Below are 22,071 nucleotides of genomic sequence, written 5' to 3' on the forward strand. Positions count from 1 at the left end.
GATGAACAGGCAGATGAAACACTCTAATCAGCAGCTGGGAAAAGTCTCAAGATCACTAGCCCTTGTTCTCATGGGGGACTTGAACTTACCAGCTGTCTGCTGGAAATAAAACACAGTGGAGAGGAAACAGTCTAGGAGGCTCCTGCAGTGTGCGCAAGGTAACTTCCACCAAAGAAGATAATTAATGGAGCTGGTGAAGGGTCTGGAGCACAAGTCTGATGAAGGGTGGCTGAGGGAACTGGGGGTGTTGAGCCTGGAGAAAAGGAGGCTCAGGGGGGACCTTGTTGTTCTCTGCAGCTACCTGACAGGAGGTTGTAGGTGGATGGGGGTCCATCTCTTCTCCCAGATAAGAAGTGACAGCAGGACAAGAGGAAATGGTCTCCAGTTCCACCAGGGGAGATTTAGATTGGATATTAGGAAAAACTTCTTTGCTGAAAGGGTGATTCAAGCATTGGAACAGGCTGCCCAGGGAGGTGGTGGAATCGCTGTTCCTGGAGGTATAGATGTGGTGCTTAGGGGATGTGGTTTAGTGATGGACTTGGCAGTCCTGGTTTAACAGTTGGACTTGATGATCTCAAAGGTATTTGCCAATCTAAATGATTCTGTGATTTGAAGATATGCAGGCATACAGTAGGATCTATATCAACAGGTATGCTTTGAAAGATTTGGTTACTGTAAAGTAAGCAATTCTTAAGTTCTCTGTATGTGATGCTTTTTATTAACCTTTTTTTGGTGCAGTCCCGGAATATATTCCATCTCTGTTTACAGGACTGAAATATTACCTAGGTTGTTGCTTTGTACTTGCCTTGGGGGGTGAAAGTGTGTTTATTAGTAGCATGTTCAACACAATAAAAATTGAAACCATAAATGCTGTTGTATTGCTAATCTAAATTTATAAAAGTGAAATTCTTTTGCCTCTAACTTGAGAGCGCATTGAAAAAAGACTTTGTGCATGACTAGTGTTTGAAACAATAGCACTACTCAGCAGTAGTTACAAGAATAAGTTCTTGACTTTTGTACAGTAGGGATCAGTATTTCACATAATTGCATAATACCAAAAATGCGGGCTTCAAGTAGTAAATTGTGATCTTCTAGTAACAGGAATTGACACTGTTTGCACTAGTAGTGTGGAAGTGTTGTATCCTAACCTTAAAATGCTTTTTGTATTCTACCAAACAGGGACTTTCTAAGTCTTTAATGTGCAGAATTGCTTATGCACCCTTCTAAAGTGGTTATGTTGCAGGTTCTGGGCAAAACCAACAAAACAAACCAAACTGAATTTATTGGCATACTCATGCTAACAGCTGTAACTTTAATGCTTACTGAGTTGTCTGTTTGCTTAGCTCTTCATTATACTTAATTGCCACATTCAAGTTAAGGGCTCAGTTCTTTGGCAGATGATAGGCAGAGCAGTGTAGTTCTTAGGTTGATTTCCTGTTGTAATGGAAATCTATAACAGACCTCCCTAAAATGCTGGAACTGGGCTTAAATATAAAATTTGGAGATGGTTAACTTTGTTTCTTGGTACTGGCTTTGAGTCGGTATACAACCTCTGTGCCTGATTAACTACCATCCAGTTTCCTCTTAATTACCAAGTATGAGAAATATTGAAAAGCTTCAGTTTATTTGTGTCAATTTACAGGTCATTACAATTCAGTGTGCTTTAAACACACATAGAATTGAATAGAACAGTTTTGAGTAGAATTTTGTTTTTTTATTTCTGAAGTCAAGATGTTGTGGGTTTGCTTATTTACTTAAGAATCATGATGTGCTTTAATAGATTTTTTTAAAGGAATTTGCTATAGAAAAATGTGGTAGTAGAAAGGGGAGGTAGACCTGTTTTAGGGCAGTCTCCTATTTCTGGAGTTCCTTACAGAGACAGTCATCAGTGAACGGCATAACCACATTTTGAACTTGATGCCGCTGAAGTGATGGTAGATAACCGCATGCAACCAAATTATCTCACTTGCCTCATTCTACAGCACTTCTCCCAGCTGGAGCTGTGACTTGTGTAGTAATCTTTTTTAGCATTGATCATGAGAGTTCTGATTAACAAGCTTCTGTCTTTATTTTTACTATGTAGTTCTTCAGTAAATAGTCAACGTGTATATTTAGCCCATAGAATTTGGAAGGATAAATATTTCAAGCAATAAAATTTGAATAAACACAGCCCAGTAGGTTTGACATCTGGTTGCTCGTGGGAAAGAGGTTCTAGAAATGTTGCACTTCCCACATTATTGCTATTGCTGGTTACAGAGCATTGGAACAAGTAATTGTTGGATATTTTTTTTGAAAAACTACTAAAAATACTCATATTTGGGATACAAGCAGCGATATGAGCCTAGCTGTATCCGTAACTGCACTTAAACAACACTTTTTGGGCTGGTAGAACTTAAAAGTGCGCGAAATGTCAGTGAAATGTCTCTTCTGTAACAAGTGCTATTTGAACTTTCAGGCTTGGAACAACACACGATTCCTGTAGTGAAGATATGTATAGTACCTTGCTACAAAGGTATCATCAGCTGGAACAGGAAATGGGTCAAGTTGCTGAAGCATGGCTTGAATGCCAGAAAAGAATAGATGATTATGTTGATGAACAGGTAAGAGTCATGTAGACAGTTTCAAGACTGCATCAGCTGCTTCCTACATAATCAAGCCTGTGCCTCCAGCAAAAGAGTTTCTGTGGTAGTTTTATCCAGAGCTTTGAAGCAACAACTGGGACTTTCTCATTGATGTCAGTCTTTCAGAATAGGAAAGAGCACAAACATACCAATATGTAGTGATGATTGTTACAGAAACATCTTCAAATCATCGAAGCAGGTTGTTGTGCCATCATATAGAGAGGTTCTGTGAACACTTTTTAATTTCTTTGGCCTGCAAATTACCCATAGCACAGTAACCTGAAACTTTTTTTTGTAGATGTCACTGTGAAAAGGAAAAAAAAACACCACACCACCCCATAAAACCCCCTAAGCTTCCAAAATAGTAACTGCACTAAATGAAATTCAGAGATTGCTTTTAAAAGCTATTGCATGTTGTGTTGTGTGATGATGACCTTGGTACAGGTGTCAAAATCAAAACTCTGGAGTCTCACTACGTAAGTATCTGCAACCTCTGAAGTTATCCTTTTTTAATTAAGTATAGGTACTGATAGCTGATGCTTCTGAGTTTGTGCTGTGTTTCAGAAAATAATTGCATTGTTCTGGTGACTCCTACATTATCAAGAGCTTAATTTTCAGAAAAATAGCTGTTTATTTTGCAAGTGGTTGTTTATACTCTTCCGAAATTGCTCATGTGCTTTTTCTTTCATGTTCAAAGCACTTGAGTAATTTTTTTTAAAACACCTCAGGATAAGGTATTGAAAACTGTTTAATTTTATCTTAAGTATAGTAGAAGAAAGAATGTGTTCTGAAATATCTGAAGATACAGAATTGTATAGACCTTATTCTTATATGTTGAAGTTTTATGAGCATTAGGAGTATGGAGATCCGATTTGAGACCTAGTAATGCAACATTACTCCTATAGATAACATATTTATTTTGAAGTCTTATAGTACACTGTAAATGCCTTTCAGAAGCTGTTCCCTGTGATGAAGGTGTAAGTGAACTTTTGCTGTTAATTCCAGTACCCTCAAGATGGAGACAGGACATAACTAATCTTACTTTTAGAGATCGTTCTATATTTGGAGTCTGCATCTGTGAGCTATTAGTTACAGAAAACCAAGTTTTTTCTCGGTCTGGCTGTTTTCATGCACCTAAATATTTGATGAGATCTCAGTAAAATTTCATCATCTCACATTTATGCTACTGGGAGTAATCTTCCGCATGGTGTCAGGGTGTCGTGGCTGTCTGATACTGCGTCTACAGTAAGAAAGGGAGCCCAGTTCACTTCATTTGCTTTATTTTTCTAAAAGATGGAATTTCTGTAGAGTCACGTTCATGTCAGGCTTCTGACTGGTTGATCTGTACCACTTCAAAATCAACTTCTAACTGATTTATTTTCATATTTTTCTGTATCAAGTGACCATGCAACTACCACAACTACTGTCTTGTAGCATTTTATCTGCTCAGTGAAGCCTGCATCCTGATGCAAACATAAACCTTTTTACCATTTGTGGAAACTTAATGTGATGACTTCTTCGTAATGACAAAAAAACCCACAACTGCAAGGGGGTTGTGTAGGAGAAACAATTCCAAACCTTAAACTATTAGATTTTAAAGGAGATACTGATACTTATATTGGTATTTACATGTAGAAAAAGCATTTTCACAGTCATGCCTTACGCCCCATGTTGATTATTACCTCTGGTTATACTCTTGATCAAAAACACATGATTCGGTATGACCATTTACCTGAATTTGCAAGCAATATTTTTGTCAACTAGATAGAATTCAGAAAGCTGGGCTACTATGGAAACTGTAGATCTTAACAGTGAATGTGTATTCATTATTTGCTGCCTCTTGGCTTAAGAAAACTGTGAAGTTTTATTGCAAGTGTATCAAAGGTTTAAAGAGACAGCATCACAGAGGAAAATCCTAAGACTGGTCCTCATTTATCTGCTGTGGAACTATACCCAAAATTTTAGACAGGGCATCAGCAGAGATAATTAATGGACCCTCTGGTATGGTATGGTATGTTCCTACTTCTTGGAGGAAAAGGTGAATACTTTTGCAAGCAATACAATACCTTTTTTTCAAGACTGTGTAAGACAGCTGCGTCATGCTCAGACATGTAATTTGATACACTGCTGTAATAAAATTCAGAATAAGAATTCATTCATATCAGCACGTGTATTCATCACATGTTAAAATCTGAGGAAGATGTTTAGGGTATCTGGAATACCAGAGAGTTTAAATGTATGCAGCTTGTACCTCCAGATCCTGTTTCTCTTGGCAAATTTAGACTATATTTTACTCAGGAGGTCCTAAGTATATCTGGATCATTTCTATAAGTAGTGGCTAGATAGTCATATGTGTGAAAGTATTTCCTTTTTTTTACTGCTGGCTCCCACGGAAGAAAGGAATATAGAAATAGCTTTGCCCAGCTCTACAAGAGCCCAGGAAGAGCTTCTTGCTTGTCTCTCCATATTTGTGTGTGATTATTTTTTTAACAGTCCTGGACAACTTAATAGAAAAAAGTGTTGTACAGCCATAATGTTTTTTTGTCTTTATGGTGACTGTATAAATAATTGAAATGCTCGCTATTTTTGGGTGCTTGAGAGTTTGTGATAAGAGGAATTAATGTTATTATTTCTAGTGAAACAGGGTAGGAAAATAGATTAGATTGACAGGTGTAATTTGGGATGCTCAAATATGCTATTCACATTCTATACAGGGCATTTTTTGGAAGCAACAAGCATCTTGTGATGTATGTATGAACATCACAGTTCTCATAGGTGATCTAGGGGTATGTGTCAGTTCTGACCAAAACTGCTGGCTTTTTTTGCATGATGAAATCTATTTTAGAATGGGAAGTACTTGTTCACCTATCTGTCTCACTTTTACTATGTCTTGTCTGATGGATCTTAAATACTTTTTGGCCTTCAATAAACAGGGAGGAAGAAAGAGGGTGCTAGTGGACTTCTTTACTCCATTGGGTAGCAGTGGTAGTGTATTCATTGCAGATGTGCAAGATTGAAATGTAAATTTTAACTTATGATGGCATTTGATTTTATCTCGCACTCGCTAGCAAAATTTTTGGGCGTTAATCATGTAGCTTGTATTGCATCTGCTTTGCTCTGCTGAAATAAGTATTCATTGGGGAAAAGAAAGAGGGAGAGAAGTGATTTCCAGTTTTTTTATGGAATCAGTAACTTGATATACTTGCAGACATGGGATAGTGGAGAGACTGTGAAGCTGGAAGTAGGAAAACTAGCTTCAGCCCCTGCTACCATTAATACTCAAGAGTACCAAGACTTAAACCATGCTGTTTTATTTGACAGTTTTTTGGCAGGCTTGAGTAGGCAGCTCCCAGTTAATGCACTGGCTGTTTTAAAAGTCATTCTTTGGCATTAAAGTCTTCTCTTATAATGTGTAGTAAATATAGGTGCCTGTCTCTGATGGTGAGGATTTAGCTAGGTGGCAGGGCACCTAAGCTACTGAGTGTTGCCATATTGAAATATAACTCAAGGTTTCTCAGAAACTGCTAATATAGCCAGGGTGGAATTTCTGATGTTGTTGGCCACAGGCTCTGCAGTACCTTTTAGTGTGTCTAAGAAATGGCATCAATGGTTCAAGAGTATTTAATGTATGCTGCTATTTTAAAAAAACACACATGCACATGATAAACTCCTTTTTTTTGTTGTTGTAGTTAATGTAACCTCACTGGAGCAAAGGAAACCAAAATCCACGGTAGTAATTATAATTGCATGCTGCTGACTTTCAGAAATTCATTAGGCAAAATTTTACCATTTAATACTGTTTCAAATCCCCAGCTTAGAATTTTGTTTTCCCAAGTTAGGTAATGATAATAGCAATAATACACTTGGGTTAACACTGAGACTTTAAACTTTTGATCAAGTATGAATTTCTGGAGGCGTGCTTTTGAAGGAAGAAAAAAAGATCGCTAGTGGCATCACCTACTGGACTTTGGCTCACTAACGTATCTTTATGAAGCAAATAGCTATATTCTAAATGGTGGTAGACTTTTTAAAATTAATTAGGTAAATTGAAAAGAAGAACTGTAAAAGATAGCCTAGATAGCAGTTTTTCTTCACTGATTAAGTAGTGCTCTTAAAATGTTGTAAGGTACAACAGGAGAGGATCTGTTCTTGCATTTTGCTGTGTTAAAATTCATGGAAGCTTTTCGCTTTCTCTGAGTGAATTGCTTTACTAGATCACAAAAAATATTACTTGTGTACAAAAAGGTTACAGGCTTTATGTACATTTATGGTGATATGATACAGGGACGAGTGATTACAAAATATTTTTCCATGGACATGAAATATATTGAGGAACAAAAGTGATAAATAGTGTGTGTCTAGGTCACTACTATTTATTTTTTTTTTGACTCTTTGATTGGGTGGTTAGTTCCACATGTGGGACATCAGAGTTTGCACTTGAGCCTGTGTTAAGGCCTTGACGACAGTCCTGTATTTCTAGATTTTAAATGGATTTTAGTGGATCTGACATGTTGAGGATTTAATGCAAGTCATATTTTATTGAAAATGCTATGAAAATATTTAACGAGAAGAATTATTAACGTAAGGAATAACAGTGGAGAAATCTGGCTGAAAAATAATGTAAACTAATATTAATATCTTATGTTTAAGTGACTCAAATCAAATGATTAGCAAACAAAATATGCTTCATATTGACTAAGTATGTAAGTACTTTCAAAATAGTATAGACAAGCTAGGTTTAATGAAACTGATAGACCGATTGACAACAGCATAGGTTTTCTATGATTAAATCAATGAGTTTTCCTTAAATTCTTAAATTCTGTTTTAGATGGCAATGAAAACAAAACAACGCATGCTAAAGGAAGACTGGGAATTTTTTAAGCAGAAGCGTTTTATTGAAGAGCAGGTAGGTTTTTTTTTATACCATACTAAGTTATACTAATGCTTCATGTATATTTGTAAGATGCAATCATATGAGTGTAGTATATTGTACTAGTTCTACGTGATATAATTCTAAACTATGCCAGGCATGAAATTTGGTCAGCTAAGACACAGAAAAGCAAGATCCAAGAGGAGTATATAATAGTATGTAATCTCAGTTGCTAAAAGGTAAACACGTAAGCACCATAGTCTAAGGATTGAAAATCAGTTGTTAAAATACTTTATACAATAAAAGGGGAATTTTTGATGCCTTAGACTGGGGTCCAAAACAGCCAATACATTGAGTATGGAGCTGCCTTGATGTACGTGATAGAGAATACTGTGTTCAAGAATTTAACAAATACCCTTGTGTGTGCAGAGCTGGGAAGTGTTAAGCCACAGTAGCAGGGCACATGATTGCATCCATTAGGACTCTGGAGATGGCTCTTAAATTTGTTTTGTGGGGAAAAGGCTGAGCAGAACTATCTGCCTTTTTTAAGCTGTAGCCAGAGAGGGGCCAGTAGAAGTTCCTACTTTTATAAAATTATCTGCAGTTTAAGACATGGTACTCCCTTTTATAGCCTAGAAGTGCTGGAATATGTATCATGCTTTCCGTAAAAGTACAGTGTGACTTGGCCAGAGTCAAGTCTGAGGATGGGGAACGTCTCTGTTCCTTTACTGCTGTGCAGAAGGAAATACTAGTCATGAGCCAGAGAGAGTATGACAGTACATTTTAATAAACTGAAGCTTAAATTGGCAGTGTCTCAAAGCAGTCATCAGTAAGTACTTTTACCTAGAAGGAACATAAGCCTGTGTTAACCTTGCCTTTAGAACATCTGGTATACAGGGCTTCTCAGAGGACTTGAGGAAGAATTCTTTTTTTCCTTGATCCTAATTGAGGTTAAGTGAGCTGTAAGTCCGTGGCCGCTCTAGTATGAATCAGGTCTGGGCATCTGTAGAAGTGGAAGCACAGGCATATCCTTGTTTAATTTAAGGTTTGTATCTAATGAAATTAGGTGCTTTCAGGATTATAGGTCTCTGCCAGGTGGAGGTTATTTGAATTATATTTTTTCATTAATGCAGTCAGATCCTGTTTTGGAAAGCTACTTTGTTCCTGGGATCTATCCCATTGTTGCTACAGAATTAGTCCTAATTCTTTCTTGCAAGCTAAGGTTGAATTTGCATTCTCTCTACATTTGTCAGCAGTGTCCTTTTGCGAATACCTTGGAACAAGACAAGAACTGCTCAAGTTCAGAGTGCATCAGCAGAAATACCATGCAAGATGCACATAGTAATGAGTCAAGGAGATGGGCTTGGCCACTTTACTATTCCATAGCAGAAACATACTTATCTTTGAGGAGTTTTGGTGCCAAATGTTTGTTGTTTGTTACTTTGAACTTATTTTTTTCAGTCATGATCAAAACACCACCTTCATGAAGTTACTGTGAATTATTCTGCTTTTGAAATATTTTGTCCAAAGAATTGTTTTTCATTATGTAGTTTGTTAATCATGATGTGCCATTGAATTGTTAATGGAAAGACTTGCACTACTAAAACACTGCCTTTATAATTTACTTCAGCTTAATAACAAGAAAGCACTAACTGGGGAGAACAACTTCACAGACACAATGAGACACATGCTGTCATCACGTTTGAGCATGCCTGACTGTCCGAACTGTAATTATAGAAGAAGGTGAGCTGATGTTTTTAATATGAAATCAAAATAAATCATTAATTACTTGTTTGAGGAAAAAGGAGGTGTATTACTGGAATAAAGAGTATTACTTTGAATACTAGTTAAATAAGGTCATAAAAATCTGTAATCTTAATTCTTGAACAGATGTACTTGTGATGACTGCAGCCTTTCACACATTTTAACATGTGGCATCATGGATTCTCCTATAACGGATGATATCCACATTAACCAGTTACCGCTACAAATTGATTCTGCTCCGGATTATCTATCTGAGATCCGCCCACCCAGCATGTCTTCGGCAAGTTCAGGATCAGGTTCCAGCTCGCCTATTACAATTCAGCAACATCCCAGACTGATCCTTGCAGATAATGGTTCTGCACCAACTTTGTAAGTTCTTTTGTCTGTTTTAAATTTTTGTACTGAATTGAACTTAAGCAGGCAAGTTGCATTGGCTGACTTATCATCATGTAATGCTGTTTTACTTCAGAAAACTAATTAATAATGCACTGTATTCAGTAGACCACAACTCCAGCGCTATATGTTGTGCAAACATAAATAAATAGATCCTTCTTAAAAATTTCTGAAGATGTTGACTTAACAGTATTGCTAGAAGTGTATGTAGTATGTATTTTCCTGCTTTGTGATTACAAAGACATCAGATACTGATCTGCTTCAGAGCATCATTTTAAAATCGTATTTTCTTAGACTGAGCAAGGGAACTACTGTTTTTTTTTCTTTGAGGAATTGTCATCTCATATGAATCAGTTCCAGAAAAGCCTTTAGTTGGGAGGTTTTTAGGGTTGTTGAAGTTAACTCAAATCTTGCATCAAAAATTGTCTCTATCAAGGAGTATGTGCCGCTCTTTTTTTTTTTTTTTTTACCAGATTTGAGGCATTAGTCAAATGGTAGACTTCTGTTCCCTCTGTAATTCTGAGGTTAAAACTGCTTGGTAGGCTGGCTTCTGTATGTGCTTACGGTACAACTAACAAGCAGTCTCTTCTGTTATGTGATATTCTGAAGAAATAATTAAAACTGAATTCAGTACTGGTGGGAACACTGATGAAATAGCTGTTGTCAGTACAGTGAAGGAAATTGGCATTGGCATTCTGTGTTAATGTGGTGTGATGAACGAGGACAGTGCAGATGTGTGTGATGATTCTGATGAATATCACTTCACTAAGTTTGATGTTCTTCTAAATGTTTACCTTTGCATCTACTACCATTGGTGGTTTAATCTTCTGTAACAGGAGTTTAGTTTCTGAACCCGTTTGAGGAGTGCTTGAAAACAGATTATATGGCAGTATGTTTAGCTACTTATTCTTAAATGTGTGGTTTGAAATTTCTGTGAAGTCTCATCAGTTTTGGTACTGAAATGTCCAAAATTGTTCAGTTGAATCCAAGAACTACTTACTGTAAGAAGCCTATTTTTAGGGAAATACCATTGCTCCTTGGGGAAGGGCCATTTTATGTCTTAAAATATCTGCTGTGTTTTATTTCCTCATTGCATATTTGAAATATGCTTAATGGTGCCATCATGTAATTAAATTTTGGCACAGTATCTCACAGAATGCAGGGAAGATAAAGTGCACAATTTAAGAGCTCTTTTAAGAGCTCTGGATTGCTGTAGAAACATGAACTAACCAATCTTTGCAGTACTTCCCTAGAGCAGGTAATTAAACATGCATGTTCTTTTACTAGCTGTCTGTGTGGAAAAAATGTCCATTAAGTATTTTAGAGCAGATTCTGAAAAGCATGTAGATGTGAGGTTGTCTAGGAACTAATTGCTGTTGAGAAATTTAAGAGTTACTGTGATGTGTTCAGTGTTCCCTACTGACTGTTACTGGTTTGACATTTAACGTATGGAAAAAACTTCATTTTGATATTGTACTTTTTTCCACTTCATGCTTTCTGTAAAGGAAATCATTGGCATAAGGCTTTTTTTCACCAAATTAAAGGTCATCCATATCCTGTCATTATTAATTCCATAGATTCTTGGTCAGAAAAGAGAGGTGGAAAATTATTTTACACAGAAATAGAGAGAATCCTATTTTCGATCCAGTCTGGTTTTCAGGCATGCAGCTGCTAATGTTCAATAGGATTATATGGCAGGCTGCTTGGTTTTACTTGCTTGAAAAAGAAAGTTCAGTTTAACGACTTAGAAGAGAATCCTTTGACTTCTGACTGGAACATTTATACAAGGGATGCCCTCAACTTTATTTCATTTTGGTGTTCTACCTGCTTTCACAGTAACAGGTTACTGAGCACTGTGATTTATCTAAGCCTCTTTTCCCTGCAGTGGTAGTGATGATGAAGATGTTGCACCATTACCAGCAAAATTTGCTGATATCTACCCACTGAATAATTATGATGATGCAGAGGTGGTAGCCAACATGAATGGAATTCACAGTGAGCTAAACGGCGGAGGTGAAAATATGGCATTGAAAGATGAGGTACAGCATTTACAGTGTCGTGTATCTTTTTCTGGCAGTTGGATGTGCCTGCCTGGAGAAAGGCCTGTTCTTCACCTCTGTGTTAATGAGTTAATGTTGTCCAGTCTCCTCAGGTGAGCAGTACTAGCAGCAGTTCCTCAGAAGCAGATGATGAAGAAGCAGATGGGGAGAGCAGTGGTGAACCACCAGGGACTCAAAAGGAGGAAATGTCTCTAGGAAAAAGGGCCTTAAGGAAAGATGAAGCAAAAATAGATAGTCCACCACCTTCTTATCCTAGTCAACAGGTATAGTAGTCTAAAAGCAACTCTTTTAGTCAACTAATTTTTGTAATGTGGCTGCTCGAATGATAATAGATTCACATCTTCAGTTAAATATTTAACATTTAATATATGAAGTTATCAGTATGTAGGTATGATACCTAAAATATTTTTCAGCCAATTGTATTATTGTTGTGGCTAATATCTTCCTTTAGTCAGAACCTGAGATATGTTATTTATATTGAAGGTGTCTTCAGTGAAAGGGGAAAAAATTGATTCCTGCGAGTATGAATGAGAAGCAGAAACTAACAACCATTTCTGCTTGGAAGTTTGAGCTTGGTCTTTGTTAAATATTAATGTTATTTGAAATTAAGGAGGTGGAGTGGGCAGAATTATGCTAAGTACTTAGTTAATGGGTACTTCTTAATATTGTGTATGAAGAGTAACTTTCCTTGTTGAAACCCTGTAGTTAAAAGTATTGCATGACTTATGGCACAGGTCTTGGTGTTTGATTTAGATCTCTTCCTTTTTTTTTTTTTTTTTTAATAATTTATTTGATGTTATTGAGCTCCTTACTGTAAGGTCACCAAACCACCCAGAGAACCATGCTTAGAGTATCTGCTCAGCAGGTAGCGGTGTTTGGTTTATCAACTGAACACCAAAGGAAACCATCGGATGGACTTGTCTTTGTCACTGTGTGGCTGTCATTCTGAGTTACCCTGCAGCTACAACACGGGCTTGCTGCTTTGAGAGAGAGCATACCAGTTGCTTTTGTTGCTCATTGTAAAAAGAAGCCACATCAGGTGGGGTACCTCTGAGAGCTTAGACAACGGTCAGGTGGAACTCCCATTAGATGTTCCCCTGTGGTTAGGAAGTTTGCAAGGCCTTCCGCTGGAAGTATTTTCTCATGTGTAAGAGTATTAAGCTACTTCTCTTTCAGTGAGTATGTTGAGATTTATTTTTTTTTCCTGTGTGTGGCTGACCAATGGCATAATACTTACATGGGCCGAGACCTTAGTCAGACTAGTTTGAAACTGGTGAACAGATTCAGCATTTACTGTAGAAAATCAAATGAGATTATGCCTTGCCTTAGGGATGCCAGCTAAAACGCAAGGTAAGAAGTCGTATTTAAACTTTTTTTTTTGTATTCATTGAGAAGAAGAATTTTCTCGGTGGTGTTCCGAAGAACTTGTAATGACTTTCTGTTTTTTATCTCCATTTTCTCTCAGACTGAGTGTCTGCCTTTTAACACTGCATTCAAGTGATTGATTTCACTGGTATATGTCATGTGCATTTGAGATTTTTTCACTTTATCTGTTGGGGTTGTTCATTTACTTGGTATCTTTTTTTTTCTTCGGATCTCTTGCATGCTCAGTACCCAGAAGTTTGTCAGAATTGGATGTTGAATCTCACCATACTGTTTGATGTCTCCTTCCCATTTTTTGTTAGTAGATTAGTATTGGTTTCCTGGTAATGCTAATTTTTTAATGAGAAAGTTGTTTTTTTCTTCTCTGTGTAGCTAGTAAATCAAATACAATGATTGAATTAATGAAGTCTTTGGCTGTTAAAGTATGTCTTATGTCAAAGGCTGTAATGCTTTTAAGTGGTAATGAAGAGTTACTTGTTTCTGAGAGGAAGGCATATTATAGAACAATACCACCTCTCAGTTATTTTCTAGAAAGATTAGTTAGCTCATGTTGTATTTTGGAAAAATATGTACTGCCACATTGTTGGGAAAAATAGCTGTTGGGACGTGTTCCTGGTGTTGCTTCTGGTAAAATTATCTTCCACTGAAATGTCAGGTGACAATGGCAGGAAGAAGTACCGAGTTGGGAGAGGGAAGCGAAGCTGCTCGTTCCTGGGCTGCTTTTCTTCCAAAGTCTTGAATCCTTTTGAGACAACAGAGGCTAATGATACTTTGAGAGCAGTAAAAAGTTCTAAGAAAGCATGGAATTTTTCATGGTTGATGTGATTATGAAATTTTTCAGGAGAAATGTCTGCTTCACACAGTCACAGAATATTTGAGTTTGGAAGTGATGTCTGCAGACAGTCTAGTTCAGCCCTCCTGTTAAAAGCAAGGTCATCTAGAGAAGGTTGGTCAGCACTGTCTGGTCAGGTTTTTGAGTATCACCAAGGAGGGAGGCTCCAGAACTGCTGAGGGTAACATGTTTCAGTGTTCAACCACTCTCAAAAATAAACACTTTGAGTGGAATTTCCTGTATTTCAGTCTGCCTGTTTCCTCTTGTCCTTTCATGGGATACCACTAAGAGGAGTCTGGCTGTCGTCTTTACTCTTCCCTGCCCAGTCAGGAAGCTCACTCTGGTAAGATCCCCCTGAGACATCTGTCTTGAGGCTTGAATGGTCCTAGCTCTCTCAGCCTCTTCTTGTGCGATAGATGCTCCAAGAACTAAACCATCTTTGTGGTCCTTCAGTGGACTCACCACGTCTTTCTTGTACTGGGCAGCCTAGAACTGTACCCAGCACCCCAGGTATGTCTCAGTAGTGCTGAGCAGAGTGGAAAGATCACCTCCTTTGACTTGCTGGCAGGGCTCTGCCTAGTGCCATTCAGGACTGCTTCCAAGTTTATCAGCTAATGAACACATTACTATTTTCTACTCAACTGTTTATCCGTGTGTTTGGGAAATAATCATCCCATTTGATTTTTTTATAGGGGGGTAATTAGTTCCTAGTAAAGTTCAAATACTGTCAAGGTTCCTATTTCTGTCTGTTCTTGATTATTTGTATCAGTATCTCGCATGTTGTCAACGACAGTGGACGTTAAATGTCTGTATAGTATGAAATGTTGTCAATCTTTAGGGCATTCTTTTCTTAACTAAGATTAAAAACCCTCCAATAGTGCTTCTCTTCCACTACAAGGTTTTTCTGTTTGTGTTAGATGAAAGAATTCTGTGCATTCTCTGAAAATATTAATTGGTGCATTCTCTGAAAATATTACTTGATGTATGCAAAATGAAATAACTGAATATTACTAAGAAAAAAGGATGGGGGAAATTGCTGATTTAACTGTAGAGTAGATTGATATTTTTTTTTTCCCCTTACAGGCTGACCAAGGTCCAAATGCTTGTGAATGTCATGTTTGCAAACAAGAAGCCTCAGGTTTAACAGCCTCTGCACTTGCAACTGGACGCCTGCCTGCTGGCCACCAGTTTATGAATCCTGAAAAACCTGCACATCCTGCACTTCATCTTTATCCTCATATCCATGGACATATACCATTGCATACAATTCCTCATCTGCCTCGTCCTCTTATCCATCCCACCTTGTATACAGCTTCTCCCTTTACACACAATAAGGTAAGCCTGATGGAGATGAATGCATCCACATCCCAGGAAAAATACTGTATGTGTGTATAAACCAGCATGACCAAGTATCAATGAAACCATGAAAACTGCTTTAAGTTGTGGTCTGTTTATAGTAGTCCTCTTGGAGGGAATAGTGATGGGTAGGGAACAGGACAGATTCAGAACTGGTGGAAGGTTTGTACAGCAGAGCGAAGGGTAGCTTTTGTCAAGAAGACTGATCATTTCCTTACTGGTATTAGAAAGCATGTGGAGTCAAATGAGTCTTGAATGGTGGTAGCAGTGATAGGACTTCAGTCAGTGTAATAGGACTAATTAACTCTCCATTTCATTTATATTGAAGGTCAAAATTTAATATTCCATTTTGGCAATAATATTCTGAGGCTTCTAATGAAAAAATGGTAGTGATTTTAATTTGTGAGGTTTGGGGTTTTTGTTTGGGTTTTGGGGTTCGTTTGGGGGGGGGGGGAATTGAAGTGTAGGAATCTGTAAGGGTTCTTTTTGTGCTTTGAGAGAACTTGCTTTTTTGCAGGTTCTGCAAAATTGTTTTGACCCAAAACTCATGAGTAATAAACAAGAGAAAGATATGGAAGAAGGATTAGGACCAGGTGACAGCTGTTCAGAAGTATAAGTCAATTGCAAGAAATACTTTTAATGTGGTGGTTTCACATACTATTTAAATCAGTCAAACTGTGGGCACTGTTGAAAGCAGCAAAACCTTTGGTCACTATATACATATTCCTGTCATCTCCCTTTCATGTGGTCCAGTGGTCCTGTGGTTGCAAGGAGAGTTGACTAAGATGGCTGTTACTTACTGTTACTGTCCTCCTGAACATTCACTTTGTTTTTTTCTGTCTTATTGGTATCTGTTCCTTATCTGTGTTGCAGTGCATCAGTTCTGTAAGTGCAGTATGCCAGCCTGCCGTTTCTCAGCAGCCTACTGCCATTCCTGTAGGATGGCATTCCAAACCCCTCATTGCTGTACCTACCTTCTGCCATGTTTCCAGATCTCTTCTTGCATCTCTTACAGCAATCTACTCAAGCTCCCATCCCTGATTTCTGCTGTCTTCCCTTTCAGAAGACCTTTGTGTAGCAGAACATCTGCAGCACGCTGTCAAGGCTGCACCAGAAGCCCCATGCAGAGTAGCAGGTTGCTAGCACTAGAGTGGCTTTGTAATGCAGGCCAGACCTATTAGCTCTGGCACAGCACCTGAACCAGCTGGGCTCCATGTATTTATGTTGTGCTCGAGTTGGAAAGACATATGTGGAAGCTGAAGCTTTAGGGAGTTTTCGCCTTTAAAGAGCCAGCTGAATTCAGTAGAGCTGGTAGTGAATGAGCTAATAAGCCAGCCCTGTTGGATCAGGCTTGGTTCATCATGGATAGGCTGTTCTGCCCTGTGAAGTGTTCCTTTGTACTCATGTATATGAATTTTCTTTAAGGCAGGGTATTCCAGCCCCTCCCACCTTCACCAATAGTTAGATAATGAAAATCCTTCTGTATAGAAAAAGGAGACGGGTATGTAAGTAGCTTGCTTGGCCATGAGTGTTTAGACTTTCATGTCTGAAATGTCACTGGACTCAGTTGATATTTTTAATATCTGTATCTACTTCTGTGTAGCTTTTCATTGCACTACATCTAGTGTAAAAATAGAACTCGGTTTTCCTTGGCTTTTTTAAAGGTGACAGTAATTGAATATAATGTTGGCATTGCACAAGGTCTCTAGGAGAAAGTTAATTTTAGAATGTGAATAAAAAATTTCAGCTAGAAGAAATGGGGTGAGCCAGTACAACTTGCCTCTGTAAAACAAGCAAAAGTGTGTGTTCCTGGGTTGGTATTTTTTCCCCAATTTCTAAAGTAAAAGGGTGTATTCCTTGCCTGTTAAGTTTTAAGTCAGGAACCTGGTAATACTTAGAGATGAAAAAGCAGAAGAATATTATCACTGTTAAAATTATGTTTTCACATAATGTGTTTTATTTCTTTTTCTACTGTACTTACTTTCAATCTTGAAGTATTCATAAACCCTTTATCACAATTGTCTTACGTGGTAATGAATTATCATGTCACAGAATATTGGTTTTGGCAGCTTAGGCTTTGAAAGGTAATAATTCCTAACAAGTTCTGTGTTCATACAAATACTGTTTTTAATTAAAAATGATGATAGATCAATATCAATAGATATTAATCCAAGTATTTTTAGAGAACACTTTTTGTATTCATCAGCAGAATCTCAAAGCAGTGTTTGTGATTATAAAATATATACATGTACATACAATCTGTGTAATATATTATCTGCTTTAAAAAACAACAAACCAGTCTTTATATCACTCTCGGAAATATTGTTTGTTATGATTTTTATAATGCCTTTCACAATTGAAACACTATGATTTGAATATTGCTGTTGGAGTGACTGTGTAAGCAAACAGAATATTAATGAGGAAAACACACTTTATTTTTTATAGGCATTACCGCCAGCTCCAGTTCAAAATCATACAAACAAGCATCAAGTATTCAATGCATCTCTCCAAGATCATATTTATCCAAGCTGCTTTGGGAGCACTCCAGATTGGAATAGCTCTAAATTTATAAGTCTTTGGGGATCAGAGATGATGAATGACAAGAACTGGAATCCTGCTACATTTTTGCCTGATACAGTTCCTGGTGAGGGTTTATTACTACTTCACACTGACTAGTTAAAAGCCTTATGTTTTGAAATGGACTTGTAGCACTTTTTTCCAGGAGTGGTAGGTTTCATCATCATAGTTTTATAAGATGGGATTCTGACAGAATTGCTGCCACTTCTACTCCAGTGGGGCTGAAAATTGAAAAATAAATTCTTATGTATTGGAGAAGGGATGCTAAAGGCAAAAGAATAGCATGCTGGTTTTCACCTACAGTCATTGTAGAGGTATTTTTGTCTTCAGAAGTTCCAGTTTGCACAGAAATGGGAATTAAGGGGAAACTTAAATAACTTTTAATCTTCTGCCACAAAGGCCTGCTCTTTTTCTACAGGTTTGTAAGAGCACTGGTCACATGGTACTCCATGCTGCAGTGTCTTATAACGTGCAGAGATAACTGCATTGTCATTCAAAAAGACAGGCATAAATAGAGCAAAAGATTACTTTAGCCCAGGAAGCCTTTGGAAACACTAGTGGCTAAAGTGAAAGAGAATAGAAGAGAAACAACAGTGTGGAGAGAGAAATATCTTTCCATTTGCAACGTAGCAAAGATGAAAACACTTTTTTATTTTATTTTATTTTTGACTTGAATGAAAGAGGAAGCTCAGATTTGTGTGTTGGCTTTTTTCAGAATGATCTGCTGCTAACTTGTGTCATGCTGTTACAGTGATATTTAAAAGGAAAGGCATTAAAAACATCCAGAAGACTTCCCCAGTAGGACAGCTCATCCATTTACTAATGTAGTTAGGGATAGGTGTTCCAAAAGATATGTTGCTCCTGCTTGTAATTGTTGCACAGCTAACCTGGACTTAAGATATTGAAGCTTATATAGTTAACATGTAAATGGTGGACTGATTTTAATCTTAAAATTATACATGGATAAAGTTATCGGTAGCATTTTTGCTACTTGTTAACACAATACTGTTCTTAAAATTTTAACTTTAAGTTTGTGCCTTCTGCTCTGAGACTTCTTAGCACCTTGTTACAGCTATGTTATTTTGGGGAGAGGGAGGGGGAAAGAAGGATCACTAATCTTACAAAGCCAACACTAACAGTATATCCTTGCTTGTCGGCATATAACTTATTGAACGTTTAATTCTAAATGCCATAAAGAAAATTTTGTAATTCTGTGATTCTTAATTTCTGTGTGTGCTTCAATTGAAGGGAGTGATATATTAGCACCAGCACTCTCAGAAATAAGACCCGAAGCACTTCCTACTACATCTAGCAATGAAGCAACAGCAGTTACTGATAGCAAGGAGAAAAAAAATGCTGCAAAGAAGAAATGTCTGTACAATTTCCAGGATGCCTTTATGGAAGCTAATAAAGTTGTCATGGCAACCTCTTCTGCCACTTCTTCTGTCTCCTGCACAGCAACTACAGTGCAGTCAAGCAGCAACCAATTCAAAGTATCATCCAAGAGACCTTCATCGATAGGTAAGGATTTGTAATTCACATACAGCTTAGTGACTGCCCCAAGTACAGGTAGCTAAAGGTTTATATCTGTTTGTTTTAGTAATGTTACGTGTCTTAGTGGTTTTCGTTAACTGTTGTTCTTACTCTTGAGTTAGTCTGTGTATTCTTGGATTAAGGAACTTTGTAAAATATCTTGATGTTAGGGTTTGGAACTAGTAATAGAAAGGTGTTGAAATACTGCTGATTTTTACTGAAGCTGAGAACTTCCAGCAATTCGTATGATTGTTTGGGTAGTTATTGCAGATATATTAGTTATTATTGGTTTTAAGTGGTTTGTTTTTCCCCCAATGTAGGTGAAGTGTTCCACAATATTAATAAAGAGGACCATAGACATTCAGCACCAGTTGCACCACGAAATAGTCCTACCAGTTTAGCATCCCTTCCTTCTCTTTCTCCTGCTGCACTGTCTCCAGCCTCTACACCACATCTTCCAAATCTTGCTGCTCCTTCTTTCCCCAAAACTGCTGCAACAGCCCCTGGATTTGTGGATCCTCATTCAGGTCTTTGTCCTACTACAGTTGCGCCTCCTACTTCAACCACAGACAGCTCTGTAAGTGCCCCACCAAGTGTCTGCAGGTGAGTTTGTTGTTATTGTTGTTTGGTTTTTTACAGTAGAAGGGGAATTAAAATGCGTATACATCTTCTCTTTTGCCAGTGGTTGTAGTGTGAAAGAAATGTGTGCTCAGCAAGTGAGACAGAGTTCAGATACTTAGTATGTAACTTGGTGTGAAACTTCAAAAATACGATTTCGGCTGCAAAATCTAGTTGCTGAGTTTAGAGACTTAAAAACAAAAGTTTGCTCACTTGTAGAAATGTGACCTGGGATAAGTAAGTCAGGCTCTACTCTTTCATACTCTGTCATTGCCAGTAGTGATTGCTGCTGCTGAGGCAAAAACCTGTTGTATAGTATATCTGTTTTCTGTCATTTTGGCATTACATGGCAAGTAGGAATGAAAAGCTGTGAAAATAAAGAGTCTGTAGACAGGTTTAGCTCAAACTATAAAAATGTCATGTGTGGTCTTGAAATCTGACATATAGTAACACATTTTCCGGACTACACTTAAGACTTCTTAGGCATTAGTCCCACCAGTGGTTGTAGTGTGGAAGCGTGTTCAGATATCCGAAGTTTTTCAAAGGTTTGGAGTTTAGGAGGAGCTTGGTAGGGCTGTCTTCTGGTAGTGTTATGTATTGTGGCAGACTGACAATGGTGCCAACTCTTTGATATGTCTGAAGAGCTTAGGTATAACAGAAGAGCAGTTAAGTCATTGCTGTAAGTACTTGGTGACTTGTAGGGCTGTGGTCATGGTTGCTATGAGTGTAGTCTCCTGGCTATTGCAGTAGTTAGCAGAAGATGATGCGAGATTTAGGCAGAGTTCTGTAACTGCATACCTGAAGTGCTTCTAAGAATATCCTTATTTCTGTTACCAACTGTTTTTATTGATAACACAAAACATGTAATTGTTCTTTCATGCTTCAGAAATACTGCAGTTTCCTAAAGAAACTTTCTTACCTAGTGCAGGGAGAGAATTTAATATAGATTATTTAACACAATAGAAATCCAACTTCTGTCATCATCTCCAGGTGCTAACATGGTAACATTATCTCATAAGGAATGAACTGGGAGAGAACCCAGAAGCAATTATTGCAGTCTACATGAATCAGTGATGTCTGTAATGGGGAAAAACTGCTTTGTGCTCTAGCCTTTCAGTGTAGTGACTGAGCAGCAGAATTAATGAAGCCTTGATTTCTATGGGATTGTATCTGTTGCCCCTAGCACATACTATGCCACCAAGCTGCTGGGCCCTGTAATGCTAACTCTCAACAGGCAAGAAACAGTGATGCTGCTCAAACTGAGTAGTCAGAGCATTTGTACTGACTGGTGGTATCTCCTGTTATGTGCAACAGTTCTGCATGCCTTTTTCCTAACTAGGATACTGAAGTTGCAGAACTTTTCATTCTGTCCTGGTTGCTAATTCTTGAAAGACTTACGGGGAGGGGAGAGAGAGAAGCAAGATCAAGAAAGAAGATTCACATATATTTTGCAGATAAGACAGATTATGGCCTGCTTTCACCTTTCTAACATAAAAGCAAAGAAATACTAATGCTAGAGGAATGTTTTTTAAAAAAATATTTTTTCTTTTGAAGAAAGATCACATCAGTTTTTGAAAAACTGGACAGTAGATATGTTGAGTGCACAGTTACACAGAGCTATGGAGGGAATAAACTGCTGTGTATTTGAGACACACTAGTATTTCCCCTTGAGAATAAAGGTGCAAACAGGGTAATGGAAACACTTCGGTTTTAGCTGACCTTGAATTTTTTTATTTAAGCCAAGAGCTAGAAAATCTTACCTAAACCCGGGAGGTTTTAGAAATTGAGTGCTTTGCAACTGCAGAGCTCTCTTCAGACCGCAAGTGATGAGATGGGTACCAGTTTCAAAACCATTTCATTTAAAAAAAGCTAGAATCACTACTTCTGAAACTGTTTTATCTGTTTAAATTCAGGCAGAACAGTTGCGAAACTCATTCTCTAGGCTGCTTGTTCAGTGAGTCACTAAATGAGTTCTTATAAATCGCTTACCCATGTATAATCTTCTCTTGCTGCTTGGTTTTGAGCATGTCCATTTGCAAGCTGTTGGATGCATCTGCAAGGATC

The 22,071-nt window shown here is 37.7% G+C and overlaps 1 protein-coding gene across 2 annotated transcripts in view; it reads left to right on the top strand.

Annotated features, from left to right (window-relative positions):
• Nucleotides 1–22,071, top strand: part of FAM193A (family with sequence similarity 193 member A) — a 49,149-nt gene that overhangs the window by 15,438 nt on the left and 11,640 nt on the right. Inside the window, exons 7-16 of one of the 2 annotated variants that reach the window (XM_040592577.1) lie at nucleotides 2,456–2,600; nucleotides 7,450–7,527; nucleotides 9,122–9,234; nucleotides 9,382–9,624; nucleotides 11,534–11,687; nucleotides 11,792–11,971; nucleotides 15,007–15,258; nucleotides 17,725–17,923; nucleotides 19,105–19,377; nucleotides 19,710–19,992. In XM_040592577.1, coding sequence (XP_040448511.1) covers nucleotides 2,456–2,600; nucleotides 7,450–7,527; nucleotides 9,122–9,234; nucleotides 9,382–9,624; nucleotides 11,534–11,687; nucleotides 11,792–11,971; nucleotides 15,007–15,258; nucleotides 17,725–17,923; nucleotides 19,105–19,377; nucleotides 19,710–19,992 — 1,920 coding nt within the window. The remainder of the gene's footprint in view (nucleotides 1–2,455; nucleotides 2,601–7,449; nucleotides 7,528–9,121; nucleotides 9,235–9,381; nucleotides 9,625–11,533; nucleotides 11,688–11,791; nucleotides 11,972–15,006; nucleotides 15,259–17,724; nucleotides 17,924–19,104; nucleotides 19,378–19,709; nucleotides 19,993–22,071) is intronic. The other variant, XM_040592568.1, reaches the window with a different exon arrangement.

The sequence above is a fragment of the Falco naumanni genome, chromosome 1 (assembly GCF_017639655.2).
Source record: "Falco naumanni isolate bFalNau1 chromosome 1, bFalNau1.pat, whole genome shotgun sequence".
NCBI classification, from domain to species: Eukaryota; Metazoa; Chordata; class Aves; order Falconiformes; family Falconidae; genus Falco; species Falco naumanni.